Source organism: Zonotrichia albicollis, chromosome 11 (genome assembly GCF_047830755.1).
Source record: "Zonotrichia albicollis isolate bZonAlb1 chromosome 11, bZonAlb1.hap1, whole genome shotgun sequence".
Lineage (NCBI taxonomy): Eukaryota > Metazoa > Chordata > Aves > Passeriformes > Passerellidae > Zonotrichia > Zonotrichia albicollis.
The window spans coordinates 12,908,718-12,923,321 of NC_133829.1; the positions used below are offsets into that span (position 1 = coordinate 12,908,718).

At 40.2% G+C, this 14,604-nt stretch overlaps 1 protein-coding gene across 1 annotated transcript in view; it reads right to left on the reverse strand.

Annotated features, from left to right (window-relative positions):
* Positions 1-492: 492 nt before the first annotated feature.
* Positions 493-14,604, reverse strand: part of PRTG (protogenin) — a 78,184-nt gene continuing 64,072 nt past the window's right edge. Inside the window, 6 exon segments of the mRNA XM_074549388.1 lie at positions 493-6,113; positions 7,199-7,303; positions 8,278-8,443; positions 9,377-9,497; positions 10,041-10,223; positions 13,755-13,925. Coding sequence (XP_074405489.1) covers positions 5,778-6,113; positions 7,199-7,303; positions 8,278-8,443; positions 9,377-9,497; positions 10,041-10,223; positions 13,755-13,925 — 1,082 coding nt within the window. The 3' untranslated portion in view covers positions 493-5,777.

The following is a 14,604-nucleotide window of genomic DNA, read 5'->3' on the forward strand; positions in this document are numbered from 1 at the left end:
CCTCCTGACCATCAGCAGCTGCATTTGCAGTCTTTCATACACTGGACATGGGGTTCCACAGGTGTAAATGTGCCGGGGAAACTCAGCAGTGCAGCTTTGGCAGCAGCTGGAGAGAACTGCACTGAGAACCACGTGTTTCACACCCCATGAAAATAAAGCAGAACAGAGATTTTTCCATGGGTGTTAGCAGTGGGACAGAGATTTAGGTGGGAAACAATTCCAGGTACATAAGTGATACATGAATACATGGTTGGGCAAGTTCTATGAAATTCAATTACAAGTTCAGTTCAATGTCTACCTCTTTTATGACTTCAAGTGCCAACAATGCCCTATCTGCTCAGCCTGAAATGAGGTGCTGCAGTTTTCATCTTCCTTGTTTTGAGCCACTCCCCAGAGACACTGAAAATAAAATATCAAGTAACACCTTTACTAAGGAAAACTTTTATTTCAACTGTGCAATCAATCAGTATTTAGACAGCAGTTTCATAAACATTTGGCATTTAAACTTCTATTATTTTTTGGCATGACCTTGGGGTAGTATATAAACAACCCTGGAGGGGAAAAATGAACCAACACACTAGGTAACATTTACTAGAATGCTAGAAAAAGAAAAACAAATCCACATTATTAAACAAAATAGTTTTTAAAAGACATTTAAAAGTTACATTCAAATCAGGGCAAACATTAGCTTCCCTCATGCAATGGAATTCATGGAGCTGATCCCCTGAGACAAATATAAAATTAATACAATTCAGCTCCATCCTCCATTAGCCAGTCAGCCATTGCTGCCCTTGGAAGAAAATGGCACACAGAGTGAAAGGATCCAGACCACCACAATGTCAGATACACACCTGGCTCCTACACTGGCAAGTCATTCACAACTTAAAAAAAAAAAAAGAAGCCAAACAATCAAAAAGCAACATTTGTATAAATCAGTTTTTCGTATACAGTTAGTCTTCACTGAAAACACACCAGGCAGATGCAATGTGAGTATATGCAACCATGAAAAGCTGAAAACTTCTTTTATTGAAGGAGCCCTATGGAACCAGAGGGCCCAACACAGCAAAGCCTTAAGCATGTTTTTATATCCCTTTCGAGTCAGTCTGGAGTGGGCTCAGCATAACTCTAGAGGAATTTCAAAGAAATGAACTTACATTTGAGCCAAGCTGAATTTGTGTTCTTTTCTCTCTTAACAGAAAGTGATCTGGACTGGTACAAGAACGGTGGTTTCTGAAACACATGTTCCAAAATGCTACACAGAGTTATTGCAGGAAGGTGCTCAGTATTTCCTGCAGACAGGAATCCCTCTGCTCTAAGGCTGCCTGCCATTAGCAGAGCTGCAGCAACTGGCAACTGAGACAATTGCCCAAGCTAAGAACTACCACTTCAGCCAATTACTAAGTGTAATTCTGCTTTCAATTTTATGGGAATAATGTCAGTTAATTGATTTCTGTGAAATACCACCAGCATTACACCTGGGCAGCTCTCTCGTTGCCATGAATGGGATTTTGGGCTAAACATGGAGTGCCCTGCAAAACCTACCAATGTTCCCCATGTTAGGAGATGGAATTTTCCCTTCATGAAGTTCACTAAATGAGCAAAAATTCATAAAATGAACAAAAGCTCAGAATTTGCTCAGAGGAACATTTTACTGAGGGCCAGCAGTAGCTCTGCTTGTGTACACCCAGGCTGCAGGAAATGAGAAGTCATTCAAGTTGACTTGATTTGCAATGAAAAAGAGGTAAACTGACTTGAAATATTCAGTGTTTACTACAGGCTAATACTGGATTCATGGAGAGTTCTAACACTTCTGTCCTTTTAAAATAATAGTACTGTGAAAATTTAAAAAACAAACAGAAGCTTATTTTGTTTGTCCAGACTATGCAAACTGAAATACAAATTAATTCTCCCATTGGCTTAAAAAGAAACAGGATGAGGACCCTGATTTGAATAAGACAAACAAGATGAAGCACATATAAAAAGTTTAGGATTAAACCCAGAGAAGGAATGAACTATAAGAATAATGCAAAACAGGCAAACCAATCTTTTGACACTATTTTCTGTTAAAAATATCATCAGTTACACAAGCGTAGCTGTGGGCACACTGGGCATTTAGTTTTGACTCCAGGCACTGAAGGGCAGATCCTCTCTGACAAACACTGTCACCATGGGAAGTCAATTTTGAGGTTCTCTCTGTAAGTTTTGATGCTTTTCAAGTCACATCGACAGTAACATTTTTGCTTTTTTTTTTTAAACACAAGGGTTGCACATACATTCATTGCACCTGCCATGGCCGCTTAGTTTTTACAACACTTAAACAAAATCAATTCACATAGTGTAACACTAAATTCCACATTTATGTTCATCTTCCAGAACATATTTAGCAAAATTCATAATTAAGAAATTATATTTTTTTCTCCAGGACCCAGTTTCTACAGACATAACCTAGAAGAAAAACCTGGAAAACCTGAAACCAGTCTGTCTGCTGTGTTCTGTCAGCTCTTTCTAGGCAAATGGAATGAACAAAGGGAAAAACTCATCCCCTTAGACAGCCATGAGTATAGACTTTGAAAAAAATTATCATCTGTAAGATCATATTTATAATTACATGCATTGCCTTCAAGGCTATGAAGCATTCAAACTTTTTAATTTTGCACTGTTAGAATTATAATTCTGCTATTAAATTCAATAGAGACATTATCAATTTCTACAGTTTTTCTGGCTATTCCTTACCTTACCTTATTGGTGTTTTCAATCATAAGACAAATTTTCTCTCACAAAATCTTGTGACACATTAGTACTAGGCCATGAATTTTGAGGAGAGGATTTTTGTTCTGTAGAAATCATGACTGTGCCAAAGGGAAGCACATGAATGTAGACTGGGTTCTGGAGAAATGTTTTATATTTGGTTAACATAAAAATAAAGAAAAAGACAGAATAATTAATGTCTAACTAAGCTTTCCTATACGCTGAGGTAACCTTAAATATCTTTGGTTTTCTTTATTTGCTGATAAGAAGTACCTTGATAAAGCATTAAGTGATGAATCCAGCTCTGGACGTGCTGCTCTCTAATACACTGAGTGTTTTCAACTCTTTGGCTATTGAACTTCAAGCATCTGTATCAGATTGGCAGATTTTATTTGAAGCCTGTTTCTCTCAGATTATCCATAGGCTAAACTACAGAATGAGTCTTTGGAAGGAAGAGTTTAGGATTCATAGTATTTACCTGTAACTAGGATCATTAAATTATACCCCAGTGCCAGTACTTACAGCAAACAAGTCTTTGGAGAAGCAGTTACCATCTGCATATCAGCTCTTTCTGAATGCAACTAACACAAGAGGCTACTCTGAAAGATGAAGTGTGAAACTTCATGCTACAGTTACACATTCTTACTCTAGTTTTGATTAATTCACACTCTACCTAACTAAAAACAGTACTCTGCTGTACACTACACGTTCTGCCTGACAAGACCGAAAATAAATCTTTGGTGAAAAGTTTTCTTTTTCTTCAGCAAGTAGTAAAAAAACTGTTTAAAAATATTTTTCTTAATACTGTACTGTTCATCAACTACAAGCTGGAGAAAAAAATTATACTTGGAATTCTTTGGAGATATCTGCTAGCATTTTAATTTTCTTTAAAGGCTCTTGTAACAAGGTAGTTAAAATTGTTGAATACAACTCACCTATGCAATCGGCTAGTTCAATCAAGAAGTCCTATTGGGTTTTGTTAGTAACTACTTATACAATAAAATGTATTCAGCTCTTCAAACCTATAGCATTTTAACTATTCAATTCCTTTTGGATAATATGTGGCTTCCTTCTCCTCCACAGAAAAGTCTTTGGTACAAGATCATTCTTCATTGGTGAGTGTGTACTGTGTGCTGCAGGACTGGCAACAGCTCCAGGGGAAAGAACTCCAGGAACCAGAGCCCAATCCCTCAGCACAATCCAACCATGAGAGTAGGGCTTACCCACAACTTCTGACCACCTACTGATACTGAGGAGCAACACAGGAGCCAGCCTGGCACACCTGGAGGTGACATCTCAGCCTCAGCACCGTCAGTGGGAGTTCTGACAGACTTAAATAGAGCCAGGAGTCCCTATGGTTGATTTCTCACAACATTATATTTTAAACAATCTTTTAAAGTAAAAACATATGCCTAATTTTTTTTTCTTTTCCTTTCTTACTTTTTTTTAAAGTAGAATAGGGAAAGAGGAGGAGTGAGAAGAGGACTGGATATAGATACAGGTAAGTTTATAACATTGGATGATTCCAGCCTCTTCCCTGTCTCTTGCTCTCTCCTATTAAAACACAAAATGATACCCTGTCAGTTTGCACCACGTTTCCGTGAGGCAGCTTAAAAGTAACAAACTGTTCCCTGAGTACAGGAAAAAACAACAACAACAAAATCCAAAAAAACACTAGAATCATTTTTAAAGGAGGTAGTATAAAACAGGAATTGCATGGGTTCAAGGCAGTAGCAGTACTCACCTCTTTCAACAGACTCTTCAACTAAAGCTCTGGCTTTTTTATTTCTCATGGTAGCCTAATCAGAGTTTTAGACTGGCATATAGGTAAAGTCACTCCCTGAGCTAAAATTCCTGGCTAACAGCACACTAGGTGAAGGCAAGGAGCAGGTTTGCATCCTAACAGTTCTGAGATGTACTACAATGCTAGCACTGCTTATCAGCACTCAAAGATGGGGAAAAATGAACTATAAACTCATGTTACAGCTTATTTAAAATATCTAAGAAGCATTTAAGGCATCTTTCTGTACTCCAAAGGAACTTTATGAATGCTAAAAAGGAATAAGGCAAATCAGTAATTTCATAATATATAATGCAAGGCACCACTGCTAAGAAGTACTGTGATACTGGAATACTCAGTGTAGTTATCTATTCCATAACTCTCAGGCAAAGCCAAGCTGTCTAAAAATGCTGAGTACTTCTTCATTCTGCTATGATTTTTAGCCTTTACTGTGAATACAGGGGCAATATTTGTCACCCTGGGGAATCCAGCATGTCCCAGAGCCCCAGGGATACAGCATATATGCTGTCAGCAGCTGCTGGCACAGGGTTCTGAGGAAAGGCACTGTCCTAGGTTTACTGAGGGTCTAAGAAATCAAGAGGTACAAAAGATTTCATGTGGCTGCATATGTGGAAGTCTCAGTTCTCCCAGTTTTTAACATACTCTGTGTCAACCACATGAAATCATAACATTTTATACTCTGAGGTTTCCTTCTTTTTAAAGACAGAGCTTCAGCTAAACAATCTTGTCCACCAACCTATACAACTCCCTGATCACTGAGTACACACACACACACACACACACACTCTCTCTCTCTCTCTCTACACACCACTTGGGGCAGGGAAATAAAAACAAAAACCCCCAAAATAAAACAACACTACTAGGAAGTATCATCAGTTCCATAGCTGAGACCAACTAGAACACAAATGAGGTAAAGCAATCGTCATTAAGAGTTCACCTCTCGGCAAACTGAGGTAGATAGTCAGCAAAAGGGCCAACAGCCTTCCCTTTGCTCCAGTGACACATTTTTAACCTTCGGCAGAAATCTTCACTCCTTTCACATTTTTTGACCGCCGAACATTCAAAATGAGTGAGCTTTAAAAAAACAAACCAAAACATAGAAAAAAAACCCCAAACCCAACATTCAACAGAGCCATGGATCACCTGCTAGGTCAGCCAGGCTTTCCACAGCGCACCTTTGGCTCCCTGTTCATTGTCCTTCGAACAGACCCAGCTGCGGCCGCGGGGCTCACTCGGGCCCGGCAGGGAGGCCCTGCCCAGGCCGGGGGGCTCTGCCGCCCTGAGGGCTGCCCGCGGCCGAGTCCCGGCTGGCCAGAGGGCTGCTGCCCGGGGGGGTGCCACCGCCCACGGGGGACAGGTGAATCTCATCGTTGGATTCGTGAGAAAACCTGCCGGAGTCGCCGGTCTCGTGGCTGCCCTCGCTGTTGGCCGAGTGCTCCGTGTCGGCCGCCGCGCCGAAGGGCCCCGGGAAGCTCGGCCGAGGGCCCGGGGAGCCGGGGGAGCCGGCCCGGCCCAGCAGCACGGCGGGGCCCGGCTGGTACAGACACACGAACCTCCGCTGCGGCTGCACAAGAGCACAGAGAACAGAGCCTCAGAAAAACTCAGCCATAACTGGGAGGTTTTACTGCATTTCCTGGCTCTTATTCCACCAGAATGCTTCTCTCAGGGCTTTCCTAGAGCAGTTTACAAATAATCAATCTCAAGTCTTGCTCATACTTTTTTTCTCTTCCACAGTAGATAAAATAATCCTTCCAGATAAGCATGGCTAATAAAAAATTATTTCACAGGAGAGATGTGAAGAGTATTTTAAAAACACACTTTGTAGAGCTCCCTCCCATCCCCTCATGCATATTGTTTAAGCATTCCTCCTTAGGCAATAACAAATATTTTTCATATAGAGGCATCAGAAATAAACAGCTGTTTGTAGAAATATTTTTCAATATGATTTTACAACATGGATATCAAGACTTTCTAATTCTTAAATACACAGGAGCCCAATACAAGTTAAAATGCAATGAAGAATGGTTATATGCTCCATCGGTATGAATTTGCATAGTAATGTTCCAGATTTGGTTTAACTCTTCAGTTTTAAACTGCTCTTTTTTCTCGGCCAAATAACAAATATGTCCAGACCAACAATATCAGAAGCCAGACAGTTCTATTCAGGTTCTCAGTTTTCTCAGTACTTTCCCTTCTTTGTTTCTCTTCAGCCAAAAAACAATTTAGCTGCCAGAGTAGGAAAGGATTCTTTCTATTTTAATATTATTTTTGTTTTGTAAATACATATTTAATTTGTGTTTATATTTATACAGAGTCTCTGCAGAAGTAGTTTATGCAATGAAAAGTACACAGAAATCTTTCTGCTCACAAAGTCAGAGGCAACTAAGCCATCAGTTAACAGTAGAGTTACAGTGTCTGCCTACTGTAAAGAGTCACAGTGTCCTGACAACAGTATCTGTCAGAAAATGGAATTTCTGTAAGATTGTACTATGGTGAGATAAAACATCATCAACCTTACCCAACTGAAACTGTCCAATTAATACTAAGACCACTAAATATGTTTTTCTGTAACCAGAAAACCATGTATGTTCCTTTGCAAAGAGGGTATTACAGTAAAGATTGTGCCTCTCTGCCCATTAGAGCAATTACCTCTTCAGTCTTTGCCTTCTTAGCATCTTGGAAGAACAACCACCTTTTCTTGCCATTAGTCTTTGTGACAGGCCCATAGCTGTTAATAATCAGATCAGACCCTCCCTACAACAGAGGAAAATGCAGACAGTTATTTTAATAAAATAAATTTCTAAGACTTGAAAATATTTTTCTATTCCTACCAACTGGTTCCATACTGAAAATGAAGACAAATGAAGCCTCAGTAGTGAGTCACATTTTTGTGGTCTGGTACACCTCTGCTCAAGACAAGTCAAGAAGAGATCCACTAAATCAGGCAAGCTTTCTGTCCAGACCCAAAGCTGCAGGACTGCAGGCACACAGCAAAATATTCCAGCTCCTGCTCTTGCTCTAGTTCTTAGAATGAGGCCATTCCTAGGCAGTGTCTGTGCCTCTGCTGGCTCCATTTCCATGTCTCAGCTCTCAGACACCTCCTCAGGGAGCAGCTGTACTCACAGTTTGCAGTGTGAACAGAACAGAGCACAGTACATGTACATGTGCACGTGGAGGGAAGGCCACTGTGGTGGTGCCACACTGAACTCCTGGACTGAAGGTTCTGCACATCCACAGGTACATTCTGCCATGCAGGCTAATTGATAATGTGACTGAGCATGAGTTTATAAACTGCAACGTTGTCTTACCAGTAAATATAGGGAAAAGTAATACTTTTCTGAACACCTGCTTAGTGCCATAGTTGACTCCTGTGCACAGGCACTGACTGAGCCAGGTGCTGACAGGACCTCTCACTTTTCTCCTGGGACCAGCAGAGGCCACAGAGCAGTCTGTGGAGCCTTTATCCTTTGATGCTGTGCCAGGGCCAAACTCTGCAATCTGCAGAGTACAGCTGAAGACAAGTGTACTCAACCAGATCTTCAGCTGAACTTGCAGACAAGTCTTGAAAATTTGAGCCTGGATTGCCAACTTCGTGCTTGTCCCATTAATAAAACATTCTCCTGGAGGTTCATAGGATATATATTTTACTTTTGATAAGGACTCTGATATTACAACAATGAATTCTAAAGAAAGATTTCTGACCTGGGAATTAGCAAAACTCACAGTACCTTAGCATCAATGAAGCTGTTTCCCACTATCATTGGCAATAAGGATTCTTCATTTTCTGCAATTCCTTCAATATTCTTCTCCAGCTCATTAGGGCTGGGTAATGAGATGCTGGTATGTGACAGCTGGTCAGTGCTCTGCTGCACAGCCTTAGGAGCAGATGCTTTCCTACACAATGTTAAGGAGGAATAAAATTGACCCACAGGAATACAATACAAAAAAAAATCAAGGATAAGCTTCAAAGCTCTTATTAATCAAGTAATCCTGGTATATTCTTGGCATTTACGTTTTGTTATACGATACTCCTAACTCACATGGAATTTAAATGTTATTGCTTGTGATAAAAATAACATCTGCTTCCAGTTAATCATACACAGTAGGCTACAAGCTTGTGTGCAGACAGGAATTGTCATGATTAGTAATATTACTTGGAGGAAGTAACCACTAATGACATTAAGACCTTTCTACCATACTACACAGAGCTGTGTCCCAATGCATATTTTTTTCCTGCATGTAAGCTAAAAAGCCCTTGTTACTGGAAAACACTCTCAGTGAGTTTTTTAATTTATTATTTCAAGTGACTTATATTTGCCCTGATCCCAAATTTTTGGGCAGAGTCATTGGCCAGTTTATACCCTTTAGCAGCTGATGACAGACATAGATGGTGACTTGCACCACTGCAAAGAAACTGCATCATGGATCTGCTTTAAAATCTGCATCATGGAACTCCTTTATGTGAGAGTCCCTCTTGTCCAGCAGCACCAGGGGGGGTTAAAGCCTTGCCAGCCAGGTGTGGGCAGGCTGGAGGGCTCAGCAGGAGGAGCAGATGATGAACAAACAGCAGCATGCTCCTCTGACCCAAACTGGGGTTTCAGCTGCAAACATGCCTCATACTGAGCTGTCAAAGCACCAGCACTCTGCCGGCTCTTCCTCCTTTTCAATGGAGAAGGGGCTCGGGCAGAGTAGGAAGAGCCCACAAAATGCTTTGTTTCCAACACTGGTAGAAACAGGTGAAGAGACAGAGTACTTCAGAGAACTCTTGGAGGAGAAGGCATGTCCAAGAGTGAGTGCAAGGAAAAAGAGCTCAATCTTTGAACATACCTGGCTTTACTGCGATAAATTAAGATCAGGATGCAGATAAGGATGCAGGTCAAGGCTATGCAAACCCCAACAACAATGCCAGTCATTGATTTCTGGTCCAGATGGTAATAGTCAGAATAAGCTGTATCAAAAAGGAACACAGGCTCAGTAAATAAGAGGAGTTAACCCCTGCTCCCTGTCAGGAAATTAATATGGTTACAGTTACAACCACAGAGACAAATGCTTCCTTCTAATGAGATTTCCAGGCCCTCTCTGTCATACATTTTTATACTTTTGAAAATAAAGCTTGTAGACCAGAGGAGTGTCTGGTCAGTGCAGTCCTGGGAGGAGAGGAAGAGGACAGACCCAGAGCTACTGGTACCAATAAAAGACTTAAAGGAAATGCCTTAGAAGACTGGCTGCAAAGTTACTGATGTAATATTCAAACCAGTTATGTATTCTCACTTGAAAGGCAAACTTTCCATTTCTGAGCAAGAGAATTAGACCAGTTCTGAGTAGAACTGAGAGAAAAATTCCAAAATTGTTTCATTTAGAAGAAGAAAATGCTACACTGTTAGGACTGCCTCACATAGAACAGTTTACCCAGAAAGAGGTCCCAGCTAAACAAACAGAGATCTTTTCTCCCCAGTACTTGTGACAAAGCAATCAAAACATTGCTCCTGACCTGTGGAATCTCCAGAATCCAAACGTTTGGGTCTCTGGTTAGACTCTGGTGTCTCCTTTGGCAGGACAGCAAATTCCACTGCATTAGAGAAGGGTCCCTCTCCCACTTCATTGGAGGCTGCTATTTTAACCAAGTAGATGTTTCCTGCTACAAGGTTTTCCAGTAAAGCCATGGTCATTGCTCCTGGGAAAAGATACAATAAACAGTTCCAGTTTGACAAAATTTTAGGGAAAGACTCAGATTTAGACATTGGGACCTACACTTTTTTCCCAACAGCACCTCTAAATCTTGCTTGAGGATTGTGATCACTTTGATATGTTCTACCCTGCATACACAAGATACAGAATGAACACTGGATTTGCCTTCTCATCCCTGGTTTCCTTTCTCTCCATTCTATTTGAACACAGGATACTGTGAAGTGCCAGTATAGTTCAAAAGGCCTGTGGCACACAGCACACCAAACCTAAATCTAGCACAGCCTTTATATTGTGATCCCATCTGCAAGGAGATGCACCCAGCATTAACCAGACCCAGGGAGAGAAACCAGAACATTAAACCTCTCTCATACAGAGCACATGTGCCTCTCCTCCACCTACTGTACCATGAATGTGAATGAAAATTGACATAACAAAAGAATCCAGGTTCAGTTTATCAAATTTCAGGTCTAGTTAAATGAACAGGAAGCTCTGCAAGAGCACCTTATACCATGATTTTAAAATAAAATTAAACCCTATTTAGACCTGTGTAGGCTTCCTTGATTACTGTGCATCTAAGCTGTGCTACTAAGAATATTACAGAAAATGTCTTTTTCGTATGCTAGGGATTCATTTCTTAAAGTCCCTGAAGGCAGGAAAAAAGATTAAGAAACATAAATAGGATTCACTAGCATTGTCCTTAGACAGGCAAAACTCCTATCAAAGTCAATGAGAGCTTTGCCTGCCCAGGGACTGCAACTACTGCTTAGAATTCCAATTCATTTCTAAACTGCCTGTGTTTCTTGCTACCACAGAAATATGCTGCTTTTATTTCCCTGCAGTGGCAGTTACAGCACTAAATCTATCTCTTTGCTTTCACATATTCCATTTACTTTCTCAGACTGAAGTCAAAATTTTAACTTTTTTAATCAGTTTGAGAAGTCAAAATTTATAGTATCATGGGAGCCTATAAAATGCAAGGTTGTTTTGTTGACAGAAAAGATTATACATTTGGCAAAAAGGAAGCTACTTCAAAAGCTGTTTCAGTTCTTCCATAAAAAAAAACCATTAGCTGAAAGCATTTGAAGTAAAATGTGAGGTATCTGTAACCAAAGGAGCTGTAATATTTAGCACCAGCAAGGGTGAGAGGTCACATTTCAATATCAGAGGCTCCTTGCCACCAGCTCCTTTCCAATCTGCTGCTTTGCTAAAGCAAGGGAGCACTTGGTACTGATTTACTGCACACCAAGTGTGCAAGGGCTGTAACTTCTGATCCACTTGAAGAGAGCTAGGGAAGAAGGGGGAGGTGGCTGGAACATAACTCACATCATCAATCAGCACCAAAATGCAGTTATATTTTCTATTTTGCCAGGCCTAACACAAGCTCAGTCAAATTAGGGGGTGGACTGGGAGAAAATTTCCTGCATAAACTAAAGCCCATGCTAGGAATTTTGTAAGTGGTAGGGTTGGTTTGGTGGTTTTTTTAAACATTTTTTTTATTTGAGGGGATTTCTCTGGAGGAGTGAGAATGGAATGGAGTCAAGATTTCACAAATCTTCTGCAGAACAAGTTTAGCATCAGACAAAAGATTTTTATTGCATAGGGTTAACTGATCGAATCAGAATAAATGCATTAAAAAACCCAAACCCTGCTTCTACCTCAAATTACCTATGAAAGGACTGTCACAGGACTGATCAGGGTATGTGCCCAATTTTATCTCTACATACTAATTTCCTTTCACAGACCTTTTCATCTAAACTTTAACTAAGACCATAACAGATTGTCCTAGTGTGACACGATGCCTGAATTCCACACCATGCCTCAAACCCCAATATATCTGTCAAAATGCAAAATTTGTGGCTCCAACATTGATGGACACAGTAATACACTGAGATTTATAGCTCTCCATTTGCTCATTCCCTCCAACACTCTCAGTATGGGAACACATGAAAATGTTTACTGTTATTGCCATGCTGCCATCGAAATCTCTGGTGAAATACTATCAGAGATGCTGTTCAGTTTCACAGGCATGACTGGGCTGAACAATGCATCTGAAAGCAATTCAACCACTTTGCTGCATGCAGCAAATACAGTGTATCATCAACAGAATGACAAGATTTAGTCTTCAAATATAAGCCCTTTGTGAATTTAAATCTGCTGGGGTTTTTATTGAGTAAAAAATAACAGTAAATTTGTCCTTTAATATAACAATATCACTGTTTCTTCCAACAATTTAGCTGGAAAACTTTATTTAAATTACTGTTTCACTGAACAATTTTAATAGTGAAAACCCATGAGCTCAATCTTCCTCTGTAGTTAGACCTGATTGATATTTCAGACTAGTTATTTCTCACAAATTTAGTTTAATAGTCCTTTTCCTGTTACTCCTCAGAGCTGCCCATTCTCTTTGAGGCCAGCCTGACAAACTCCATTGTGCTGCAGCACACAAAGTGGCGCTGCCACCTTTCAGAGGGGCTGTTGGTCCTTTGCCCTCTCTTCAGGAGCAGCACAAAGAACAACAGCTCTGAACTAGAGCAGCTCACTCTCCATGATGGTGGAATGAATTATCCTCTATGACAGCAAACTCATTAAGGTTTTAGAATTATCTCCATAGAAAATTTACAGCCTCACTCTCTTCTGACAGCTAAGTTTCCAGCCAGGTAACAAAACAGAACAACAAAACAGTAACTAACTCTTCCAGGGCAATCCTCTTAAATAGGCTACCCAAGCACATGACTTTACTCTGTAACACTGAGCTTCCCTCTCTGCTTTAAGACATTATTAGAACATTATCTATTCTGAACTACCTCTGTCTATTTTGACTATCAACAGAACAATAAAAGCCTTTTACTTTTTCTCTGGCTACAGTAGAAATCTGTTCTTGATTCAGCTCTTCAAATCCCAGTATTATTCAGAAAAGTGCCTACAAAAATTTATACTATGTCTACATTTAATCACAGAGATGTGACTGCAGCTCACGTCAGCATACCCAAGGTACTGTGAGATTAGCTGGGTCTCAGCATAGAATAGAGCCAGAGAGTTAAATTGAATTTGCAGAGTGATTTACTGGGAGTAGGAGAAAGTTCATTAAGCAAACTGAGCTAACTGGATTGGCAGTGATGGACAGAAACTATAAACCCACACAGCCACAGTTAAACATCCCAGAGACTTCAGATTTGAAAGAGTGCATTTACAAAATGAAACCATCACAATCATGGTTACAACAAAACTAAGATGGATGTAATTGGATTTACAAAACATTTTGGTTTACATGCACACACTGAGCTCCAAAGCAACACAGAGAGCCCCTTCTCCCTCATCTTCTGAATATGAACTTGTTTTTTATTACATCTTCCTATGGCAATAATTGTAAACTATTTTGAACTTTCATGTGGACATTTATATGAATTTCTTTCATAATTCATAGTAGTAGTGGAGTCCAAGGTTGCTGAAAGTAACAAAGCATCTTACAAACAGCATCAGTATTCATGCAGTTCATAGGTTGATGATTTTATTTTACCTTCTCTGTGCAACACTTGCCATTCCCCAGCAATCCAGGCCTTCCTGGATGCATAGAGGATAGTGTACCGTGTGACAACTGTTTCAGGACCATCAGGTGGCTTCCAGGAAACCAAGGCAGTATTATCCTCTATCAAAGTCACCTTCACTCCTACTGGAGGGCCAGATGGTGCTGTGAGAACAGTAACACAATGCTATTAGGCTAACCCAATTTACATGCAATTAAATTGCTCAGAAAGGAACTGATGTGCAGTCCTAATGGCTACTGCTACATCCCAGACACCACATTGAAACCACCACACACAGCTCCTCACAGACACTCTCCTGCTACCTCTGAGCCACACAATAGCTTAGATTCTGTAAAAACAAGCTTTGTATTTTTCCCTCATCTCCAGAACTAAACAGTTACTGACAACCTCCCACTTCATTATCCTGTGAGCAAGTACCTCCCAAACATTGCTTTGGTGAGAACATGGAACTTTGAGTGTGGATATTCCCCTACCAGGCTGACAGTAAATCAAACCAGCAGCTAAGGCAGTAGATTTCATAAATGAATCAGCCATACCTCTTTAATACAGACATATTTTAAGGTTTTTATTCAAGTTATTTCTAGTTAGTTGCTGCTAGTAGTGAAAGCATCACACTTAATACAAAAATCAATGCTGATTTAGGGTGAAATTTGAAAAATAATTTCATAGTTCCAAAGCAGGGATTTCCCTGCTAGCATTTTTCTATGTCTCACCAAGAAGAGCACTATGTGTGTCTCAGAGGAAAGGATTTCCCTCTTCTACACACTGCCTAAAATTAATAAGCACTTTTGCAGGCCATTTGTTTTACAAAATGTTATTTTA